This window comes from Cricetulus griseus, assembly GCF_003668045.3.
Source record: "Cricetulus griseus strain 17A/GY chromosome 1 unlocalized genomic scaffold, alternate assembly CriGri-PICRH-1.0 chr1_0, whole genome shotgun sequence".
Taxonomy (NCBI): domain Eukaryota; kingdom Metazoa; phylum Chordata; class Mammalia; order Rodentia; family Cricetidae; genus Cricetulus; species Cricetulus griseus.
Genome location: NW_023276806.1, coordinates 64,132,640 through 64,154,770, shown reverse-complemented (window position 1 = coordinate 64,154,770; position 22,131 = coordinate 64,132,640). Strand labels below are relative to the sequence as shown.

The following is a 22,131-nucleotide window of genomic DNA, read 5'->3' as shown; positions in this document are numbered from 1 at the left end:
TGAGGTATGGGCCCTGTGTTTAACCCTGGTACCCAAACTAACAACAAAATGGATTGTGCTGTGTTGACAGACAAAAAGGACAGAGGACTGGTGTGCGTACCAGAGAGGCTACCTCTCCAGAATGTCCTGACACCATGCACAAGACGGAGACCACACCCACCTTGCCCTTAGGTAGTAGAGCAGGTGATAGCCGATCTTGGGTTGTTTTTGGTACAGCTCGGAGAGAAGGTCCAGAAGCAGCGAGAAGCTGCTGTTGTCCTCCTGCATCTGACACAGGTTCCTAGATGGGTAGAAGAAGGCTATCACCCAGCGCAGACTCTCCTATGGGCGGTCTCCCCACAAAACACCTCCTTCTCCCTAGAGGACAGGGACAGCTGTGTGCCGTCCAGCAAGACGGCAGGCAGACAGCCCCTCAGCTGAGGCTTACCTAAATATTAGGTAGAGAGGTTTCCCTACAGATTCCTCCAGGGACCTAAAAGAGGAAGGGTACATGTGAGAGTCTAGTGAACGGAGAGTATCTAAAAGCAGATAATATGGAAGACTAGGCATCTACCCTGGTCCTGTCCTACCCAAAGGCAAACTTCCTGCTGCCTAGTGGTTTGGTACAGAAACTGGTTCTCAACACAGAAGTGTAATCTGAGGATGTCATCCTCACAGAGGGCGAGGGATGCCGGTCCACAGCCCAGTACTCTCAGGGCCCATCACTACACGCAAGCATGCAAAGACCACGTGAGGAGGGTTTTTCTCAAGTCTACAGTGGGGCGTGCCTGCAGTCTGGGTAGAAGGGCACACTCTGGCTTCTGAGCCCCAGGGAGTCAGAGGTGAGCCTTACTCTTCAGTGACCTCTTCAGGTAACACCTCCCCTCGAAAGTGGGCCTTGAAGAGCTCCTGTAGGCAGGAAGCAAGGACAGACAGCTGCTCCGAGTCAAAGTCTTCCTGGCGACAAGACAAGGGAGGAAGGAGACACTGTGACCCAGATCCAGCCTCACAACCTCCAGGTCCACTCGTGTTTACCCCCAAATCAGCTCACTCTCATCTGGGGGAACAGAAGGAAGGAGTTCGATTCCCAGTGAGGCATATGTGAGGGGCTGCAAGCTGGGAAGGCTTGGACTGCTTTCTCCCTACGGACTTGGTTCCCCCTTACCTCCAGGACCTGGTCCACAATTTCCTGCATGACCTCACACTGGGCCTCTGTGTCACTACAGCATAGAAGTGAGAGGAAATTAGGAATAGCAGGGGTAGAACACAACCGAGCTGTGTGCATACATACAAAGGAGCCGGGAGCTCCCAGCTCAGAGGGGAGACTTCTGGGCCCAAAGTCCAGGACAATCCCCACTTGCCCTGCTACAGTCTACAGAGGCTCTTACCTTCAGAATCCAGAAGTGGGGCCCAAGGTGTTAAGGGCTCCCCTATCCCCAGCCCACGCTCCCCAACATCAGCCAATGGCATTTCTCATGAAGCTTCAATGGCCCCTCCACACCCACACCCCACCATCCGCCCGCACCACCTATGGAGCAGGAAACACCTGGACTAGACCTCCTAAGGTGGGAGTAGGGTTTGTACCCACCTTCCTTTCTGTAGCTGTAACACCTTGTCCCTTAGGGACTCATCTAACTGATCGAGGTAGGGGGTGACATCAACTGGCTCCTCCACAACAGTCTCCTTGATGGGGTGGAAGCGGAACTCTCTCTTCTTCCCTGAGGGAGGTTACGACTCTAGCACCACACAGTCCCCATGAACGACCCGTTCCCTCCTCACAGCCTGTGTACCCGCTTACTCAGGGTGCTGATTCCCAGACTGTACGCTTCATACCCACAAAGGGGCAGGACCACTTTATCTAACCTCCTGCCTTTAGTGTCAAATGCTAAGCTCTAGATCATTGAGCCTCATCTAATGATAAACAAAACTCAAATCTCATGGGTAAAGAGAACTAGGCCTCTCAGGCTGCCACAACTCAAACACTCCCTGCTGCTAACCTTACCTTTGCTATTGAGATCCTCCTCATCATCACTGAAGGCTGCCTCTGCATTGTCATAGCAACTCTCATCCTTATCTGACAGATGGTTGTCCATTTCCATGGAAACAGGCTCTTCAATTTTGACTTGTAAGTAAAGAGAAAAACACTCCTGATAGCCTCCTGTGTCCCCCAGTATGTCCCATGCCTCTGGGACTGAGACTAGTGGGCAGTTTGTGCCCTAGATGGTACACTGCTGGAGGAACAAACTTGCATTCTCAGTTCTCTGTGACCCACCTAGAGGAAGGGGTAGCACAAGACAAGACTTTTCCATGTCAGCTCAGGATGCTGAGTGATGAGGCATTGTCTTTTTGTTTCCTGAAACTGGGCTTTATATATCCCAGGTTACCCTTGATCTCCTGGTCTTCGTGCTTCCACCTCCCAGGTACTAAGATTACAGGCATGCACCTCCATGCTTAGCTCTAGGGACATTTATTAGTGTTCTTTAGTTTAAAACCAATTTGGAAGGTAGTGCTTGACTTAAGCCCTTATTCAAAAACAAAGAATTGTGGAAGCCAGTCTAGCAGATGGCAGTCTGAGATCAGGAGCATAATGAACGTGACAGCTCTGATAAGGGGCTTGGACTAAGGACTGGGAAGGCAGGTGATGGCCAAGTGATAGTCCAAGGCAAGCATCCCGTGAAAGTCTTGCATTCACTGACAGATCACCAAGGGAAAAGTGAGAGAGCAAGAGCCACGAGTGGGAAAGTCCGTACCTTCCACGGGCGGGGAGGGTGAGCTGCAGAACTCAGGGAATTTCTCTCGAAGCATGGCCCGCAGCTCTTTATCCAACTTAGGGTTGTCAAATAGGGGAGCCAAGTGTCTAATAGAGAACACAGATGAGGGGTGACATTAGAGCCGCTCACTGCTGACTCAGCATGGACACAGACAGGCCAGCTTGCACAACATGATGGCACTTAGAAATCCCTGAGTCAGTAGAGGTGCGACAGTATCTGGATGGACCTAATGGAAATGGGATAGAATCCCCTACCCCTGACACACAAATTCCTTACGCCAAGACTCGCTTCTCCACAATGTGGTTGAGGGAAGAAAAGACACCCTGCCGCACGTGGCCTTCCAATGGTGGGTAGAAGTTAGGAATGATCTAGAAGGGAAGAAGTGGAGGGAATAACTACCATGTTCAGCTGGACTAGAACTAAAAAGTTGCTTTAGTTTTAGCCAAGTGACACTGAGACGGTATGGCTGCAGAAAGGGCTATAATGTCCCTGATTACTCCAGGCTACGGGATGTTCCTCAGAGAAACTACATTCTATCTTGAGTCATCATCTTGCAGTTAAACCTTATGGCAGCAAGAGCCAATTCCACTAGAGACAGTATTTGCTAATGCAGGTACAGGGCTACAGTGGAGGCACACTGGAAAGACCCAATCACTGGGAGACAAACAAGGAACCAAACACTGCTCATTCAGGATGGGGAAGCAAAGAAAGCCAGAGCGGCACTTACTCGGCACATGAAGTCCAGGAGTGTGGCAGTGATGGCTGGGTGGGGCTTCATGGAGTGATGCATGACCAGGATGGCTGGCTCTAAAGAGTGTGACATAAAAATAAACAGTTCCTTCAATATCAGACACCATTTCCATGTCTACTAATAGTTTCTCAATATCCGTGAAGCCCCTAGATAGTGCTGTCTGTTCCCTCAGCTCTAAACAAGCAGGGACCCCTCTCCAACTGCACTCAGCCCTCACCTCCCTTTTTGTACCAGTATTCAGCTCGGAGAAAGGAGGTGGGAAGGGAGGACCGACTTCTTCTGCCTAGGCCCTCCCCACTCAGAGCCCAAGGCTATGTGGAAAAGGCAGCAGCAATTGGCTGGCCTCATGGCAGCCACTTTCCCTCTGGGTCAAGGGAGAACTGAAGGGAACAAGGGAGTTGCTCCTGGATAAGCCACTTCTACAGCATTCCCTGAGACTGATGACTGCTGTTATCAGGGTCAGCAGTGGGGGTGTGGGGGGTGGGAGGGTGGTGCTGACTGGTCCCAGTCACATACCTATGTTCATAATGCTATCCTTGTCTGGGCTAAAGAACAGCCAGTCATAAAACAAAGCCAGCTTGGCGTTAGAGGCAGCAACGTTGGACTGGAAAAGAGAAGGGGGAAAGGGATAGTTCCTCCAATCAGCTCCCATCTTTCCAGAGCCTAGGGTAGATTCCAAGGCCTACTTGGCTGTTCCACTTTTGGAATTCAGTTTCCAGTAAGAGCTGGCATAACCTCATGGGCTGAGGAGCACACAGTCTATCACACGGGAACTGGCCTGGGGTTTTCATGTATGGGGCAGTACACATGCCCAATCCCCATAAGAACAGCACGGGAAGGACCCTGATCAAACACAAGTTGAGGCGATGTTTATAGGAGCTGGCAGCTGCTTTGCTAAGCAACCCAGGCACCCCTCTAGAGACCCCTAGGAAAGGTCTGCTGCCTGAACCAGCACATTCCAGGGACACCATAAAATGGGGGAAGGGTGTGAGATACTTAAGGAACCGGGTTACAGCATAGAAAAAGTACACTGGGGTAAATGTGGCTCCCTTAGAGGTTCTCTGTGTCTGGGGAAAGGAAGTGTCCAAAGCTGATGCTATTCAACCCCCAGGTTGAGAACCACTTGTCTAAAGGAAGAGTCAGGAGAGTGTAATGACTTATGTCTGCAATTACAGCACTTAGGAGGCTGAGACAGGAGGATTGCTGCAAGTTTGAGCCAACTTAGGCAACACTCCAAGACTTTGTCTCAAAAATAAGCTGAGATAACTCAGTGGTTAAAGAACTCTGCAAAGGACCTGGGTTTGCTTTCAGCACCAACATGTGAGGCACACCCACTCACACCTCCAGCTCCCTCTTCCTACCAGCACATAACACAGGCATACACACATGCCATAAAGTATATGAGTAAGTAAATAAAACAGAAGAATGAAAACCCTGAATCTGAACAGGAAACAGCTCAAGAGAGTAACTATTACTGTTTCTAGAAACAAAGAGGACAAACAAGGATGCCTAAGAGACCCAGGTCCTAGGGGTCCCTCAGGGACCTAGGGAGGGATGCCTCAAGAATCCAGACTTTTGAGTTGGGCACAGAGGTTGGTGCACACCTAATCCCAGTCCTGAGGGGGCTGAGACAGGAGGATTATAGCTTAAGGCTAGCTAGAGTTATACAGTAAGATCTTGTATCAAACAAACAATGAACAGAAATGGAGGTTTGGGGGCTTGGCAGTGAAGAAGAACTTCAGATGAGGAATGGCCATCAATTTCTAGAGATAAAGGGAGGGAGGTAAAGAGCCTGAGGAACTCAGGGACCACAGCGGAAGGCTCATAAGGGTTCAGTTGAAGGTCCTGGAATCAGAAGGATGGAATGAGCCCAGGAACATGCTAGGAGAGGCACTGTTCACCACCCCAGCAGTCTCTTCCCCGTTGCCTGGCCTTTTACCGTGCATGTTGTCAGGAGCCAGCCAATGATGGCCCATCTCGGCAAGATATCTGAACTCAGCACTTCGTTAGAAGGGTGGACTACCCCACAGATGTACCGAATGAGGTCACAGCGCAGAGACTGACTGTCAGGGGTTGAGAGGTACTGACGCTGGAACCAATCCTGATATCGCTTTTGTTGGCCAAATCGAACCTGAGGGAAGAGGAAGTACAGAGGATGGCAGGCTGGTGAGCAGGAGACAGGAGGTTGGACTTGGGACTACATCCTTCTGGCAATTTCAGTGAGCTCTGTCTCTCAAGTGCCCCCCCTTTTTTTGGGGGGGCATCCTGACATTAACAACCAAGAAGCCCTTTCTAGCTTGCCTCATGCATCAGAGGTTCAATCATTCTTGCAGCTGGCCTTACACCACACTGACCTCCAAAAGCAGCTGTAGCCCATTCTGGCTGCTGACTCTTACACTCATCAGTGGTTCTCTGGCCAGAAGCCTCACCTTTTCTCCTTTTCTGGACCTACTGCTGAATAGCAAAGAATGTTCCTGGAGAGTAAGAGCTATGCCTGGCCACCACTCAGCACTGATTGCTTCCTGAGTCTGGACACAAATGCATCTTAAATGTTTATAAACAGTAATACTAGAGCCAGATGTAGCAGCCAATACCTGAAATCCCAGCAGTCCAAAAGCTAATGCAGGAGGATGGACAGTGAAAGATAACTGGACTACACAGTAAGATCCTGTCTCAAACCAACCACCCAAGCACTCAATGGGGTGGATCTGGCATTCTCTACTGGTGCCCTCTCAGAAGACACCAAAGTAGATCAAAAAGGGTAACAAGATGCTCCCAGGTAGAACTTGTGGCAACAATAGTGGCTGAGCACCTGAAACCTAGAAATTGTGGCAAAGATACTAAACTTATTTATTTTTTTCTAGACAGGGTTTCTCTGTATTATTGCTTTGGAGCCTGTCTTGGAACTCGCTCTGTAGACCAGGCTGGCCTCGAACTCACAGAGATCCGCCTGCCTCTGCCTCCCGAGTGCTGGGATTAAAGGTGTGCGCCACCAATGCCCGGCTAGATAATAAATTCAAACATGTATGTGTGTGATGGCTAGTTTTATGATATAAGCTAGAGTTGTTTTGGATGATGGAACCACAATTGGAAAGATGACCCCACCAGAGTAGCCTGAGGACAAGGGAAGCTGTTGTGCTTGATTGATGAGTGATTTGGCAGGGCCCAGCTCTCTCTGGGGCTGCTAGTCCTTGACATTACTGAAAGCAGGCTGAGCAAGCCATGAGAACTAGCAAGTAAGCAGCACCCTCCATGACTGCTGCTTCAGCTCCTACCTCCAAGTGCCTACCCTGTTTGAGTTCCTGTTCTGACTTCCTTCAGTGACGCACTGTGTGACCTGGAAGTGTAAGATAAAATGAACTATTCCCTCTCTAAGTTGCTTCTGCTCAAGGTGTTTTATCACAGTATCAGAAACCCTAAGACAATATGTATATACTCTAAATGTGGCCTTTTTAAAGACACAATGTTGTAGTCCAAGCTAGCCTGGAATTTGAGATCCTCTTGCCTCAGGGTCTCACTCAATCCATGTGCCACCACATCCCACTACAATTTGCTTTTTTCTTTCTCTTTCTTCTTCTCTTTCTTTTGAGACAGAGTCTCACTTCGTAGCTCTAACTGGCTTTGAGTATATAAAGATCTGCCGACTTCTGCTTCTCAAGTATTGAGACTAAAATGTGAAGTGTGTAACTACCATGTCCAGCATTTTTTATTGTTTTTCTTTTAAAGACAGGTTCTCATGTAGTCCAGGCTGTCTTTGAACTTGTAGCAGTCCTGCATCACCCTTCCGAGTGCTGGGATTGTAGGAAAGTGCCTCTGCGCCTCTTTAGTTCACTAAACTTATTTACTCCATAGACATCCTCAGAGATAGGAAAACCACAGCCTACAATGCAATGGCTGTTTTGTTTGTTTTTTGTTTTTTGAAACAGGGTTTCTTTGTGGCTTTGGAGGCTGTCCTGGAACTCACTCTGTAGACCAGGCTGGTCTCGAACTCACAGAGATCCGTCTGCCTCTGCCTCCCAAGTGCTGGGAATAAAGGTGTGCGCTACCAACTCCCTGGTGCAATGGCTGTTTTTAAAAACAGAACTTCAAAAGAGCTGGAATTCTGTCTTGCTTACTCAACACTCTACGTGAATACTTCCTTTTTTTTTTTAGTGTACTGTGCAATGTGCAGGCACAGACTGAACCAAGGAAAACATCAAAAAAGATAAGGGACTTAGCCACTATCGTGGGTAATCGACAAATCTGCGAGGAGCTCATCGAACCCTGGACAGAGATCATCTCACCCGGGACGTCATGAAGAGGAGCTTCGTTTCCATGTCTGGAGTTAGACGACAGGCTAGAAATTTTCGGGATGTTCTTGACTGAAGTAGCTGTAGGATACCTGAACCAAGTATAAAACAGAAGTATGAGACCAGAGAAACGGAAGGCAGAAGAGGATACTGGGCCCAAGAAGGTATGGTTTTGCTCAAGAGCCTATCCCATGACAAGCCCTAGAAGCCCAGCAAGGCACACAAGGTTGCCACCAGTCACACCAACTGCAGTGCTTCCCTATACTGGCCTCCCAAAGCACAACAATACCCATGTTTTTATAGTTAGAAACATATGGGAAATTCAGGAGGAAATATGGGAAGTCTTTTTTTTGTTTTGTTTTGTTTGAGACAGGATTTTCTCTGTGTAACAGTCCTGGCTGTCCTGGTACTCACTCTGGTGCCCAGGCTGACCTCAAACTGACAGAGATCAGCCTGCTTCTGCTTCCAAGTGCTGAGATTAAAGGCATGCGCCATCACCATCTGGCTACTAGGGAAGTCTTAGCCTGCCTTCCTGTTCCTAAGCCCAATGTGACTGAATGGCGTAGTCACAGACGCTGTAGTCACAAAGAAAGACCTGTATCCAAACCCTTCCTGTCATTTACTACGTGGCCTTCAGCAAGTAACTTCATCTTTCTGATCCTCACTTTTCTGTGTAGAAGGTGAAACACTCATTTGAAGGGCTGGCACACACCCTTATGAGGAGGAACCCAGAGCAACCGAACACAGCAGCAGCACTCTCCTCTCTTTGTCTCACTTCCCAGGTCCTAAGTGACACTTTAGCTTGTGTGCGTGCACTCATTTGTGCACAGGTGTGGGGAGGAATAAAGCTATAGAATACAAAAGAATTCTGGGAAAAATCAAAGAGACATGAAAGACCTTGCCTCACAGATACAAAGAAACAACAACAACAAGAAACCTAAAGTGGGTTTTGACCAAACTAGACCCTTGCAATGAAAGGCAGGGCTGTTTCTTTTTCTTTTCTATAGCTCTAGGAATCAAACTCAGGACATTGTAGGTACTTTATCACTGAGATACACCCTGGGTACCATTCTTCTAGGACTAATAGGACCTGCTGCCAACTCAGCCTCATGAATTGGCCTCTGACTTCCCTGTTAACATAGAGAAGCTAGAGACTGTTCATCACCTTACCAAGGAGCAGGATCACAGCTTTCTGTCCACGTTTGTGTTTCCAATTTTTATTACATTTTAATTTATTGATGTACATATGTGGACTCGCTGTGTCATAGTGGGTGTATGGAAGTCAGAAGATAACTTTGGGAGTCAGTTCTTTCACCATGTGGGGTTCTGGAGACTGAACTTAGGTCATTAGTCTTGGCAGCAACTGTCTTTACCAAGTGAGCCATCATGAGGCCTAGTCTGATTTTTTTCTTAATTAGGAGCACTGGCAGCTGGAGCCAGGCAAGTAGGGCCTAGTCAGGAACTGCATGAACTGTTCTGTGCCTCTGCCATTCCTATGTCCAGGGTGTCCTATCTCAAGCTTTCTCTGACTAAATCTCTCCTGCTGACCAACCCCCACACTTTGAAATCTACCCAGAACCTACAAAGACAGGGCATGCCCCGGGGCTCACTCACCTGTAAATTGAGGACTCAAGGCCTGAGGGTTATGGATGATATCCTTCCAGAGCAGTTCAAATTCTGGTATCCTAGCAACATTCTGAAGTAATCTTACAAGGTCCCGGCCAATCATCAAACATTCCATGAACTGAAAAGGAGGGAGGATGGAGAATGGGGAGCAGGAGGGAGAATAAAAATACACATTGTTCACCTTCTAGAGGGAGCACAAAAGAAAAAAATGTTCTATGGGGAGGAAAGATGGCTGAAGGGACCATAACACGATACCTTCTGCAGTCATTTGCTATGCAGCTAGCTGCTCAGGGAAGAGAAGCTGAAGCTGGGGACCACAAGGAGGGGAGCCTTGCTGACTCACTTATCAATAAAGCACCCTCTCTATTTGGAATTGCTTTCAGTTCAAGGGAACCGAATTCCAAAAGTATAGGACCGGGAAGTAGCACCCTATATATCCTAACCCAAAGTTCATTCTGCCCAAGAGCAAAGACAATTTGTGATGAAAGAGATGATATGTATACCTGTGTGGTTCAAACAACATAAAAGCATGTGGCTATACAATTATGTGAAGCCATTTCCAAGATTTTGGGGGTTTTCAAGACAGTGTTTCTATGTGTGGCCTTGGCTCTCCTAGAACTTGCTCAAACTCATGGAGATAAACCTGCCTCTGCCTCCCATAGTACTGGGATTAAAGGCATGTGCCACCATGGACTGGCTTTGAATTTTTCTTTTCTTTTCTTTTGGGGGGGGGGGTTCTGAGACAGGGTTTCTCTGTGGCTTTGGAGGCTGTCCTGGAACTAGCTCTTGTAGGCCAGGCTAGTCTTGAACTCACAGAGATCCTCCTGCCTCTGCCTCCTGAGTGCTGGGACAGAGGTCATTAGAGAGGTCATTAGAGAGGGCTGGATCCCCTGGAACTGGAATTACATATGGTTGTGAGCCACCACATTGGTGCTGGGAACCAAAACCAGGTCCTCTGCAAGAGCAGCATCTGCATTAACTACTGAACCTTAAAATTTTATTTATATTGCTTTTAACTTAAACTTTCCTATGTGGCCAGTAGCCTCATAGCAGCTTAGATTTAGGATATCTCTCTTGGGAGCTGAATCCTAAATGATTCAGCTCCCTCTGCCTCCCAGGTCCTGGCATTAAAGGCGTGTGCCGCCACCACCACCACCCGGCCAGTAAATAATCCATAATCCACGCAAGTAAACATGTCAATTAATTCCGGGTAGATGGGGTTGATGGAACAGTGGGGCACACAAGAACAGCTGTTGTTTGTTATACAACAATGTAAATTGAAACTGATCAGAAAAACCCTGGATACCAGCATTGTGAGACATTTCTAGGAGCAAGGGGTATTCCACACCACTTCTCTGTCCTTTGGTCCTGAGCTGTCTAGGGAAAATACTATATCTGAACCACCTGTACTTCTAACAAGGTGTCCCTGGCCCAGATGCATAAAGGCCACAGGGACACCACATCTAAGTATCACTTCCTTACACTGATCTTGTCTTGTTCCCTTACCCTTTCCCGAAGCAAGGAGATACAGAAGTCAACTTCCTTCTGCCGAAGGGTCTGGAGCTGGGCAGTCCCATGGTGGTCCACAATAAGTCGGAGGTATGTGTACACGGCCATGGCAATGAGGATGCTGCTTTTCAGGACCCATTCCCTGCAGGGAGGGAAGACAATGCACCTACCTCCCGCCTAGACCTACTTGCCCTACCAGCCTGCACCTCAAACTGATGAGCACACACTGAGAATGCCTTCTGTCCTGTGAGAGTTTTGCTCAGGCTGCTATTATCTAACTATGAGTTGACTAAGAAAAGGTGACTAATTTTCTTTACCAGATAGATGCCCAACAAAGATAGGTGCTGAATGACATCAACCTCTTACACCACCAGCACTTTGCATAGCTGCCAATAAAATGTGTTTGCTGACGCATTCAACCACCAAGGCCCATCATATGTGAAGTGGTATATGTGAGACACCTGGAACAGAGGCAAGCTACATTTCCCCTGCTCAGCTATGGGAAATGTTTTCTGTGTCAGGGGTTCTCTTAAGTGTGACGCAAGTACTTCTGGGGATTTCCAGGACCCTTTCAGGACATGGAGTTCTCAGAACACATTGTGCTAGCCCTCTATCAGGCTTATTATAGTCAACCATGCCACAAACCTTTCCCTGGTTCTAGCCACCAACCCCACCCTCATAATGAGTCACCTGCCCTAAACCCTAAACCAAAATCTGGGAACATGTTGCCTGGTGGGGATGGGGTGTAGGACACCTGAATTTAGATGGGAAAGCCCTTTCCCTGGAGCTTTCTATTTTCCTTGAAAAACAAATTGTTTTTGAACAGAAGAAAGCATCATCTGTTCAAAAGGGGCAAAGGGAAAGACACAGTGGGGAGGTTCCTAACACTCTAATGCTGCCTCCAAGTGCCAAGTGGTTTATAATTGCTTTGACACCCCTGCTGGAAGAGTTTAATTAGTATAGCCAGGCAACATCCTGATTCAGGAAAAGTAATCAAGCCACCTAATTAACTAAAAGGCTATATGGCCTTTTCTTTGGATGTCTTCTCTTTTTTCGTGTGTGTGTGTGTGTGTGTGTGTGTGTGTGTGTGTGTGTGTGTGTGTGTTTGTGTGTGCGTGCACACGTGCGTGCTGTTTCTGGTTTTTGAGACAGGGTCTTGTTATAGCCAGGCTAGACTTGAATTCATAGTAATCTTCCTGCCTCAGCCTCCCAATGCTAGGATTACAAGCATGCAATACTATGCCCAGCACCATCATTTTGTTTTCACAAAATGGAAATGTTAGCCAAGGACACATACTTCCTTTTACCCCCACATCCCAAAAAATACTTGGAAAGGTTAGGTAAACAGGATGGTGAGCTAGAACACAGCTTAAAATGCCAAGGTATTCCCTTTTGCCAAAACTGCGAAGGGGCTGGGCAGCAAGGTGGCTGCTATGTGACACCCGTATGGGAAATTCAGCTTTAAGGGTTGACAGGGACAGAATCTGACATAAGGAACGGAATGAGAAAATCATTTTTGCAGAAGATAACTAGCAGAGGGGGGAAGCACAAATCTGATCACGAGGATGGCACACTGAAGAGGAGAGGGAGATGGAAGTAAGGAAGGCTGTCTAACCAGAGGTAGCAGAGAAAAAATGGTCTAAAGAGAAGCAGAGGCCTAGTAAGAAACTGCTAGGAAGTTCCACTGCTATCGAGATGATGCCAGCCCCAGGGCAGCTGCAAAACTGAGCTCAGGGCACTAGGTGGCGCTGCACAGCAGGCCTGGGCAGAGCACAGCTTTGATTATGAAGAGAATGATTCTTTTAAACTGAAACAAATATGGACAATATTAAGCCTGACAGTCATTTGGCTACTTGATGTCCTTACTCTGAAAGAGACACTAAAATGAAGTGATGTAGAAATTGGTAGCATGGCGTCAAGGTGAAGCATAAGCAAATTTACATAATAGAACAGCCCTCACACCATTTCTAGTCCTTTGCTTTGATGGGGAGAGAAGCCAGAAAGTCAACCACTGTCACCTTCTAGCAGGATTCTCTGCTCTCTATTACTCCTTCACCCACACTGCCCTGTGCCATTCCAAAAAAGAGTATGTGCTGGACTGAGAAGCTTGGGAGGCGAGGTACCTGCCAGGCTCATGTGGTTGGCTGGCCCCCTCTACTGAGCTCATTTCCCCCTCAGCCCCCCCCAAAATATAAACATTCCAAGGAGGTCTGGGTCAAAAATAAACCCTTATCAGATGAAACCAGTTTTTTCCTGGGCTCTGAGATATTTTAGCAAGGTCCTTCTTTCCCACTCCTCGTCCCTTGGGACACACTGTGGCATTAGTTCTTTCTTTCATCTGCCACCTTCTCATTGCATTGGAGTACTTTACAGCCATGAGCCTTTCTTCCCCAAGTCCCATACTCACACCCCTCATGGTCGTATCTGGCTCTTGCCCCACCCTTCACGGTAGACTCTACCTCTGCTCCGTCAGGATATCCAGAACACTTTCTGCCAACCAGATATTTTTGGCTGTAACATCGCCACCTGATTTCAAGGGGATGGGAAGGGGGAGAATCAGAATACAGTAGCTCTAATTAGCAACTAATTAGCTAATCAAACAAGCATCCTCACTCATCTTGCCGGCCCACCCAGCTATCCCATCACCCTGAATGCTAGAATAACCTTTCTCTCTTCTTTAGGCTTTGCCTTGAGAAAGGAAAAGAGTGCTCTGTTATAGAACCTCGACTTTACTAGAGCTGGTATTTTTCTATTCACCAGGAAATGCAGAGGGAATGCTCTGTCCTTGAAAAGGAATGTCTGAGACAAATAGAAGCCCCAGTTGGAAAGCAAAGATGGTATCTGGACTAGGGCCTAAGAGATGCGGGTAGCTGGCATGGCTGCAGTCTAGTGTCCGGATGTCAGGGTGGGATTAAGGATCCTGACAGGTTAAGGGGGTTCTTTCTAGACACCAACCAATCTTTGGATCTTGCTACTGAACTTCCTGGAGTAGAATTAACATGCAGTGTTACCAGACAAAAATATTGGGATGAGAAGTGGGGCCAGGAGTGTCAAACAGAAAAGGAAGTGCCAAGAAAGAATAAAAATATACAGCACATCAATGCTACACACTGCCCTGGATCTCAGTGAAAAAAGTTCAATGTTCACACAGGTCACACCACAAAGATTAGGGGTCATATACACTAAGCAGGATATTAGTGTTAGAGAAAATCCTAAAGAAAGGGCAAAGCACAGCCAGGGTATGATGGTGCATGTCTGCACCATCAGCACCGAAGAAACTGACGCAGGAGGATTGTGAATTTGAGGCCAACCCGGGCTACTGGCAAGACATTTTTTCATTTAAAAAGGGGGGAAAAAGGAAGGGTGGAGTGGAGCTAGGCATGGTACATTTTCGTGTCAGACCACTTGCCTAAACACATGAGGTCTTAGGTTCAATTCTCACCACCATAAGAAACAAAACAAAACAGGCACCAATAGGCATTGGTAAAGAGGAGCTGCAGGGTTAGCCTCATTTTTATTTATTATTTATTTTATTAATACTTTGTTTCCTTTCTTCTTTTTTTTTTTTTTTTTTTGTGGTTTTTCGAGACAAGGTTTCTCTGTAACTTTGGAGGCTGTCCTGGAACTAGCTCTTATAGACCAGGCTGGTCTCGAACTCACAGAGATCCACCTGCCTCTGCCTCCCGAGTACTGGGATTAAAAGTGTACACCACCACCGCCTGGCTTTCCTTTCTTCTTTTTAACAGGAAAACAAAACAAGCAATTTCAAAAGCAGAAGGGATGGCATAGGCAGACCTTTCCATATTCAGTATTTCAGACAGATGTCACAGATGCCAAGATTAAAAAAAAAAAACTAAATGTCAGGGACTATTCTGTGACAATGTCCCTCAGACTGGCCCCAGTTAGTTGCCAAAATTACTAGGAAGCCAGTGCTTAGAACAGAGATGGAGGCAGGGAAAAAATGGCTTCCCTTGTTTTTCTCGGCCCACCCCCTCCTGATCTAGCATGCTTCTACCTCCAGAGTGGTGATGGCTAACACAGGCCAAACACCTGCTCAGGTCTTAATTTAACAGGAAAGAAATGGTGGCAAGACTCACTGATTCAAAATACCCCTGTGATTTTTCAATCCATTTTTTTCCTGCAATGTATGTGGCTAGAAGATATCTACATCAGGGTCCAAGGACCCACCAATCAAGTTCCCCAGGTACTCAAGCATCCTTCATTGCCTAGGCTTATCTCTGGGTTCCTTCCCTTTCTTCACAGGCTCCTGCCAACAAGCTTACCTGCAATCTGCTTCATAAATGTCATGCAAACACCATCAGCTCCCAGAACTCCACTCTTCACTAGTTCCCGAACCAACCACACCAACTAAAGGAGAGGAAAAGATACACAGAGCAGAGATGTGAGTTTTCAGGGAGCTAACTCAGTCACCTACAATTTAGGTGCACAGAACAGCTGCAGCCCACACCCTGTCCCTTTAAAGGGCCCACCTCCAACCTATGCCACTGAGCTCCTTTCCTCTTGTTTGGGGTAGGGGACTAAACCCTTCCTTGTGCATGGTAAACACATGTTCTAACCTGAGTTCCATTTCACCCCTCCATCTCTCTCTTTTCTGGCCTTACCTGAGTACGGCAGGTATCTTGCAACTTCAAGTACTTCTCCATAAGTATCTGGTTGATTTTATTCAGGACAATGTTCATACCATCACGACTCACCAGAGCCAAGTCCCGGTAACACTGTAAGAAGCAAGGTTTGTGAGCAGCCAGTAAGCTAAGATCTTAACCTCACAGTCACCCATGCAACTCCAACCTGTCTCTTAAACACCAGCAGTGAGATAGCGAGTGGCAATGAACACATTGCATTCTGGATTCTATCTTCTACAGGGCTCCTCCATTCCAAAGCTACCCTCTCCACTCTGTCTCTCAGGGTAGGGAAAGGACTAAAAGATTCTCTATTAAAGCAAGAAAGCCTGCTGGGCAGAGCTCCTAGTGCAGTCCCTGGCCCCCAACCTCCCTTTTCAGGAAGTGTCATACTGTTTGATGCCACAGGCTGAGCAAACCCAGGTGGAAGCCATCTGTGTTTCATCTGCCAGTAAAAGGTCACTGAAAAATGGGTTTGGGTGAAAGTCAGAAAGAAAGCCAGAGGTTTTTAGACTTGCTGTAACCTAGCCAGATGCAGCAAAGGGAATACTAAGGGACCAGGGTCTGGGAGAAAGAACAGAAATAAAACTGCTCTTTCTTAGCTTGACACAGCGGCACAATGCCTATAGCATCCAGGTTAAGGTTGGGGGAGATCACAAGTTCAAGGCCCAACTGAGCTATAAAGTGAGACCCTTGTTTACAACCAAAGCCAAACATATCCTTGTTTGTTTGAGACAGAGCCTTACGTTGTAGTTCAGGCCGTCCTGGAACTCACTATGTATGGCTTGTCTCAGCCTCCTGAGGCTGCAGGTATGTACTATTACTCAAAGCTAGATGTGGTGGTGCACACTTTTTAAAAATGATTTATTTTTGGGCTGGAGAGATGGCTCAGAGGTTAAGAGCACTGACTGCTCTTCCTGAGGTCCTGAGTTCAATTCCCAGCAACCACATGGTGGCTCACAACCATCTGTAATGAGATCTGGTGCCCTCTTCTGGTGTGCAGATATACATGGAAGCAGAATGTTGTATACATAATAAATAAAAAGAAATGATTTATTTTATGTGCATTGGTGTTTTGCTTACATGTTTTTGTTGTTGTTGTTGTTTTGTTTTTTTTCTTTTCTTTCCTTTTCTTTTTTTTTTTTTGAGACAGGGTTTCTCTGTATAGCTTTGGAGCCTGTCCTGGCACTCGCTCTGTAGACTGCCTGCCTCTGCTTCCCGAGTGCTGGGATTAAAAGCTTGCGCTACCAACACCCGGTGGCGGCGGCGATGGCAGCGGTGGTGGTGGTGTTTTACTTACATGTATGTCTGTGTGAGAGCACAGGATTGCCCAGAACTGGAATAACACAGCTGTGAGCTACCATGTGGGTGCTGGGAATTGAGCCCAGAACCTCCGGAAGAGCAGCCAGTGTCTTAACCTCTGAGCCATCTCTCCAGCCCAAGTGGTGCACAACTTCAATTCCAGCACTCAGGAGATAGAGGCAGGTGAATCTCTGTGAAGCCAGCCTGGTCTACCTAGTGAGTCCCAGGCCAGTCAAGGCTACAAAGAGAAACCTAGTCTCAGGAAAACAAACAAACAACAAAACCAACCCCAAACTTTTATTATTTAGAGAGAGAGAGAGAGAGAGAGAGAGAGAGAGAGAGAGAGAGAGAGAGAGTGTGTGTGTGTGTGTGTGTGTAGGTCACAGGAAAACTCTATGGAACCAGTCCTTTCTACTGTCACTTACATTCTGAACTCTGAACTCATCTGAGATGGACAAGTTATCAGCATTGTATGACAAGTGCTTTCACCCACTCAGTCATCTTGCTGGTTCCCAAACATGAACTTTATTAACTAAACATCTTTCTTCTTTTCTCTTGAATGCCAAGTACTGAAGGGGAGGCAGGTCCTTCAGCACAAGGAAGTATAGACGTTCCAAGTTTCTTCTGAGTCACTGCTTCCCTTTCCCTTAGAGCTTTTCCTACCCTGCTTCTTCACCAATGAGATCAGGCCTTAGGGAACCTCATTAGCTGCCTCCTGTACCTGCTGAGTCCTATCCTGTCATGGTCTCAGCCAAAGGGCAGAATTCAGTAGATAGCTTCTTAGCTGGATAGAAACCTCAGAAGGCTGGTGCAAAGATGACATCAAGATTAACAATAAACCCAGTGGTGGTGGTGGCGCACGCAGGCCTTTAATCCCAGCACTAGGGAGGCAGAGGCAGGTGGATCTCAGTGAGTTCAGTAGCCTGGTCTACAAAGTGAGTTCCAGGACAGCTAGGGCTGTTACACAGAGGAAAAGAAAAGAGAGAGACAGAGAGAGAGAAAAAGAGAGAAGGAACACATAAAGTCAGGTGGATAGGGAGATGGAGAGGACCTGGGAAGAGTTGGAGGAGGGGAAAAATAGTCAAAAAAATTTTTTTGAAGAAAAAATTAGCAACAATAATAATAGCTGCTGGCATGTAGACATTGGTCCCAATTTGGAGCATTTGTCAGCTCCTTGCATGGAATTTAGTTGGACTTTCAAATTTTCTGTTTGTTTGTTTTTTGAGATGTAGCCTTGGCTATCGTGGAACTTTCTCTGTACATCAGAGTGACTTTTAACTTTTTAACTCAGAGATCTGCCTTTGCCTCCCAAGTGATGGGATTAAAGGAGTGCACTACCATTGCTTGGCTTGGACTTTCATATATTCATCATAGCATACTGAAACCATACTCTTTTTTTTTTTTTTTCAAAAATAAATGTCAATAACTTAAAAAAAAAAAAAAAAAGCTGCCGGGCGTTGGTGGTGCATGCCTTTAATCCCAGCACTAGGGAGGCAGAGGCAGGTGGATCTCTGTGAGTTTCAGGCCAGCTTGGTCTCCAGAATGAGTGCCAGGACAGGCTCCAAAGCTACACAGAGAAACCCTGTCTCGAAAAACAAAATAATAATAATAATAATAATAATAATAATAATAATAATAATAAAAATAGCAGCTAACATTCACTGACCTTATCACAAACTTTGTCTACATGTTACTATACTTGGTAAACCTAAAACCCCTTTGAAACAAGTGTTGGTTATTATTATCTGCATTTGTACAGGTGAGAAAGTAGGCACAGGAAGGGGGTGGGGGGGGGAGGGAGGACAGGACAGGACAGGACAGGACAGGGGGAGGAAGGGAGGGGAGGGATAACATAAGTGATTGGAGAAAAACCAGCATTAAACCCAGGCAGTGACTCACATCTATAATCCCAGCCCAGCTACAGCTACAGCTACAGCATGAGATCCCATCACAAAACAGACAGACCTAGGCAATCTAATTTCAAATTTCATACTTAATCTCCTCACACACAACTGTGGAAACAAACTAAAGGAGACAAGGCTGCCAGGGATGGAGGGAAGAATTATGACAGCCCCGAAGTTACTCCATTTGTCAACTCTCTCACTCTACACATTCTAAAGTGTGGCCCTGGGGACCAGCAGCTCCTTGGCCTTAGTGGGATGTGGGGCTCTAACAAGATTTGTTCTCATCACTCTTCCTGCCTCTTCTGTCCTCAAGTCTAAGTGATCTGATAAAAATACCAAGAGATCCTTGATGTGCCACAAATTTCTCATACCCAAACAAGAATGTATCCTCTGTCTTTATCTAGGGTAGGGGGTAGACTATGGAAAGATTAAAAACAAAAACCACGAGAGAATAAGCATAAGACAGGGGACCCAGCTCTGCTGACCTGCTGGTCATCAAACTGGGAAAGTATATTGTGGAGACTCCCCATAGGTAAGTCACAGAATGTCCCAGAGGAAAAGGGAGGTAGAGGAAGAAAGAAAACCCATGCTGAGCTAACCATATAAGAACCTTGTCTGATCAAATAAAAGAACAAATATCAGAAATGTAGCACAGATTCAGGACAGGCAAGGAGGGCAAGTTTTTTAGGAGGTATGAGGCCAGATGAAGAGCAGAGATACTGTTGACCTAGTTCCATGTCCCACCAGAGATATTTATCAATTGTAACTGCTGATAACATGGCACCTGGGTACTAGCAGTATCAAATGCCCTACGCTGCCAGCTGTCCAACCTCTGTGACAGTTTGCTGACTGCTTTGGAAGAGAAGCAGATGGGAGGAAAAACAAGGACAGACAAGAGCAGAGGATCTCAAACCAAAAGGACGAGGTGCTAAAGAGGCAGCTGTTAGCCTGACTCTGCTGAGAACAGTGACAACAGCAGCACTTGGTCACACAGATCCAGCCTTCTTCCAGGCCACCTGCAAGGAGAGCCTAAACCAAAAAAGGCCTAGGACTGCGTCTAGAACATCTGATGGGGAGACTTGGGCACTGATGTTAGAGCTTCTCTAGTCACTTTTTAAAATTGATTGCTGAAACCTGCAGAGTTGAGATCCCAGCTCAACCTCCATTCATCACTGCAGCCCTTAATCCAGATACTTTGTTCACACACCAAATAGGAAGTAAGTAAATTCAAAGGCTATAAAGCATCCATGGAAGTTGCCAGAGAAAGGCGTAACCGGGACAAAGCCCACCCATGCCTACTACATTCCCTGCCTATACCTTACCCGCACTCTCTTTTTAAAGTCATTATCTGTGTGTGTACACCTGTGCATGCTCATGCTACAGGCACATTCAGAGGTCAGAGGACAACTTTCTGCAGTGCTTCTGCCTTTGATTTTAGGGACCAAACTCAGGTCACCAGGTTTGCAAAGCAAATAAGTTTAGCTGTTAAGCCACCTTCTGGGCCACTTACCTGCAGACATCTCTAGTTCACCTGTTTAACACACCCTAGTCCACCTACTGACAAGTTCCTAAGAGCTGACCTAACTCCTGAGCTTGCTTCCTACCACTCCAGGCTTAGGAAGAACCCAACTCACACTTTCCCAACCCAGATTCCTGACTCAGTTTCTATAACTATCTTTCCCATCCATGCTTCATACCTCAATGCCTATGAGACTCAGGAACAAGTAAACCTTAAGTCCACCCTGGATTTCTGTCCAAAGACAGAATTAACCCCAAATATACCCTTAGAAAACAGTCTTCTTGGCTGGGCGGTGGTGTCGCACACCTTTAATCCCAGCACTTGGGAGGCAGAGGCAGGTGGATCTCTGTGAGTTCAAGGTCAGCCTGGTCTACAGAGTGAGTTCCAGGATGGGCCAGGGCTGTTACACAGAGAAACCCTGTCTTGTGTGTGTGTGTGGGGGGGGGGAGCAAACAGTCCTCTTGCTTAAAATTAAAGTCTATAAGTCAACACATTAGCTGGGCGGTGGTGGTGCACGCCTTTAATCCCAGCACTTGGGAGGCAAAGGCAGGCGGATCTTTGTGAGTTCGAGACCAGCCTGGTCTACAAGAGCTAGTTAGTTGTTCCAGGACAGCCTCCAAAGCTACAGAGAAACGCTGTCTCGAAAAACAAGATCAGTCCTTATCAGCAACTCCTGCCAGGAACTTCTGCCCAAAGCAGAGAAGGATAAAAGAACTGGGCAGACTTGTCACTAACTCCTCCACCAGTCTGACTCAGTTCAAGTCTAAAACTGTATTCCTCCTAACTATAACATGCTTACAGAAAGAGGTTTGACCTAGGGGCTCACAGGTAGAGGGTTTACTTAGGAACCTTTAGCATATGAACATAAACATGGTGCAGCTGACATCAGTTATGAAACCCAAAGTGAGACATCTCAACTCCCTTGGGAGAATGAGCCTGCCACAGTGCAAAAGGGGTAGCACACTCTAGCCCTTACTAGACTCAGTGGCCAAACTCATGGCATAACATACACTTACAATGTAGAACCCCGTGGCCTCTCTGCCAAGCCAGGCAAGAAAACAGAGGCAGCAGACATGGCCTGCTCCCCTCATGGAGGCTCACTGACTTACCCTGGCAGACTTAGACCTCACCTGACACAAACAATCTGTTATAGAAGGCAAGGCTAATTTGCATTGAGATGACATCAACTGTATTGTTTGGTCTGTCACAGGTAAGTCTTACTTGGTAATGCAGGTTGGCCTGGAGCTTCTTATTTCTTTATTTGTGTGCATATTTTCCCATCTGAGTTTACATACACCATGTGTGTATTGTGCCTTGGAGATCAGTAAGGGTATCAGATCCCCTGGAACTGGAGTCACAGGCAGTTGTGGGAACTGAAGCTGGATCTTCTCTAAGAGCAATATATGCTCTTAACCACTGAACCATCTCTCCAGCCATTTTTTACTTTATTTATTCATTTATTCTGTTTTGAGAAAAAGTTTGTATCTAATTGGCTGTCCTGGAATTCTCTGTGTAGACCAGGCTGGCCTCCAACTCCCAGAGACCCACCTGCCTCTGCCTCCTAAGTACTGGGAATAAAGGTGTGTGCCGCTGCCACCACCAACTGGTCGTCATCGTCTTTTTTTTTTTTTTTTTGGTTTGGTTTTTCAAGAATTTTTAAAAGATTTACTTATTTACTTACTGTCTTGGTACTTGATATGTAGCTCTAACTGGCCTTGAACTCAAGGAAATCCTCCTATTTCAACTTCCCAACTACTTATCTTACAGGCATCTATCACCACGCTCAGGTTTGTGGAGGTAGAGGAAACTAGGGCTCAAACCCAGGGTCTCATACTTCACAC

General features: G+C 46.7%; 1 protein-coding gene across 2 annotated transcripts in view; it reads right to left on the bottom strand.

Moving 5' to 3' along the window:
* Ints3 (integrator complex subunit 3) overlaps positions 1 to 22,131 on the bottom strand; it is a 43,869-nt gene that overhangs the window by 7,886 nt on the left and 13,852 nt on the right. Inside the window, exons 4-21 of one of the 2 annotated variants that reach the window (XM_027393347.2) lie at positions 15,548 to 15,661; positions 15,209 to 15,293; positions 13,385 to 13,451; positions 10,923 to 11,067; positions 9,405 to 9,534; positions 7,785 to 7,882; positions 5,441 to 5,632; positions 4,018 to 4,105; positions 3,478 to 3,557; positions 3,027 to 3,118; positions 2,730 to 2,836; positions 1,982 to 2,101; positions 1,568 to 1,697; positions 1,145 to 1,199; positions 1,031 to 1,036; positions 833 to 936; positions 428 to 472; positions 161 to 280 (exon numbers count right to left, since the gene is read on the bottom strand). In XM_027393347.2, coding sequence (XP_027249148.1) covers positions 161 to 280; positions 428 to 472; positions 833 to 936; positions 1,031 to 1,036; positions 1,145 to 1,199; positions 1,568 to 1,697; positions 1,982 to 2,101; positions 2,730 to 2,836; positions 3,027 to 3,118; positions 3,478 to 3,557; positions 4,018 to 4,105; positions 5,441 to 5,632; positions 7,785 to 7,882; positions 9,405 to 9,534; positions 10,923 to 11,067; positions 13,385 to 13,451; positions 15,209 to 15,293; positions 15,548 to 15,661 — 1,778 coding nt within the window. The remainder of the gene's footprint in view (positions 1 to 160; positions 281 to 427; positions 473 to 832; positions 937 to 1,030; positions 1,037 to 1,144; positions 1,200 to 1,567; positions 1,698 to 1,981; positions 2,102 to 2,729; positions 2,837 to 3,026; positions 3,119 to 3,477; positions 3,558 to 4,017; positions 4,106 to 5,440; positions 5,633 to 7,784; positions 7,883 to 9,404; positions 9,535 to 10,922; positions 11,068 to 13,384; positions 13,452 to 15,208; positions 15,294 to 15,547; positions 15,662 to 22,131) is intronic. The other variant, XM_027393348.1, reaches the window with a different exon arrangement.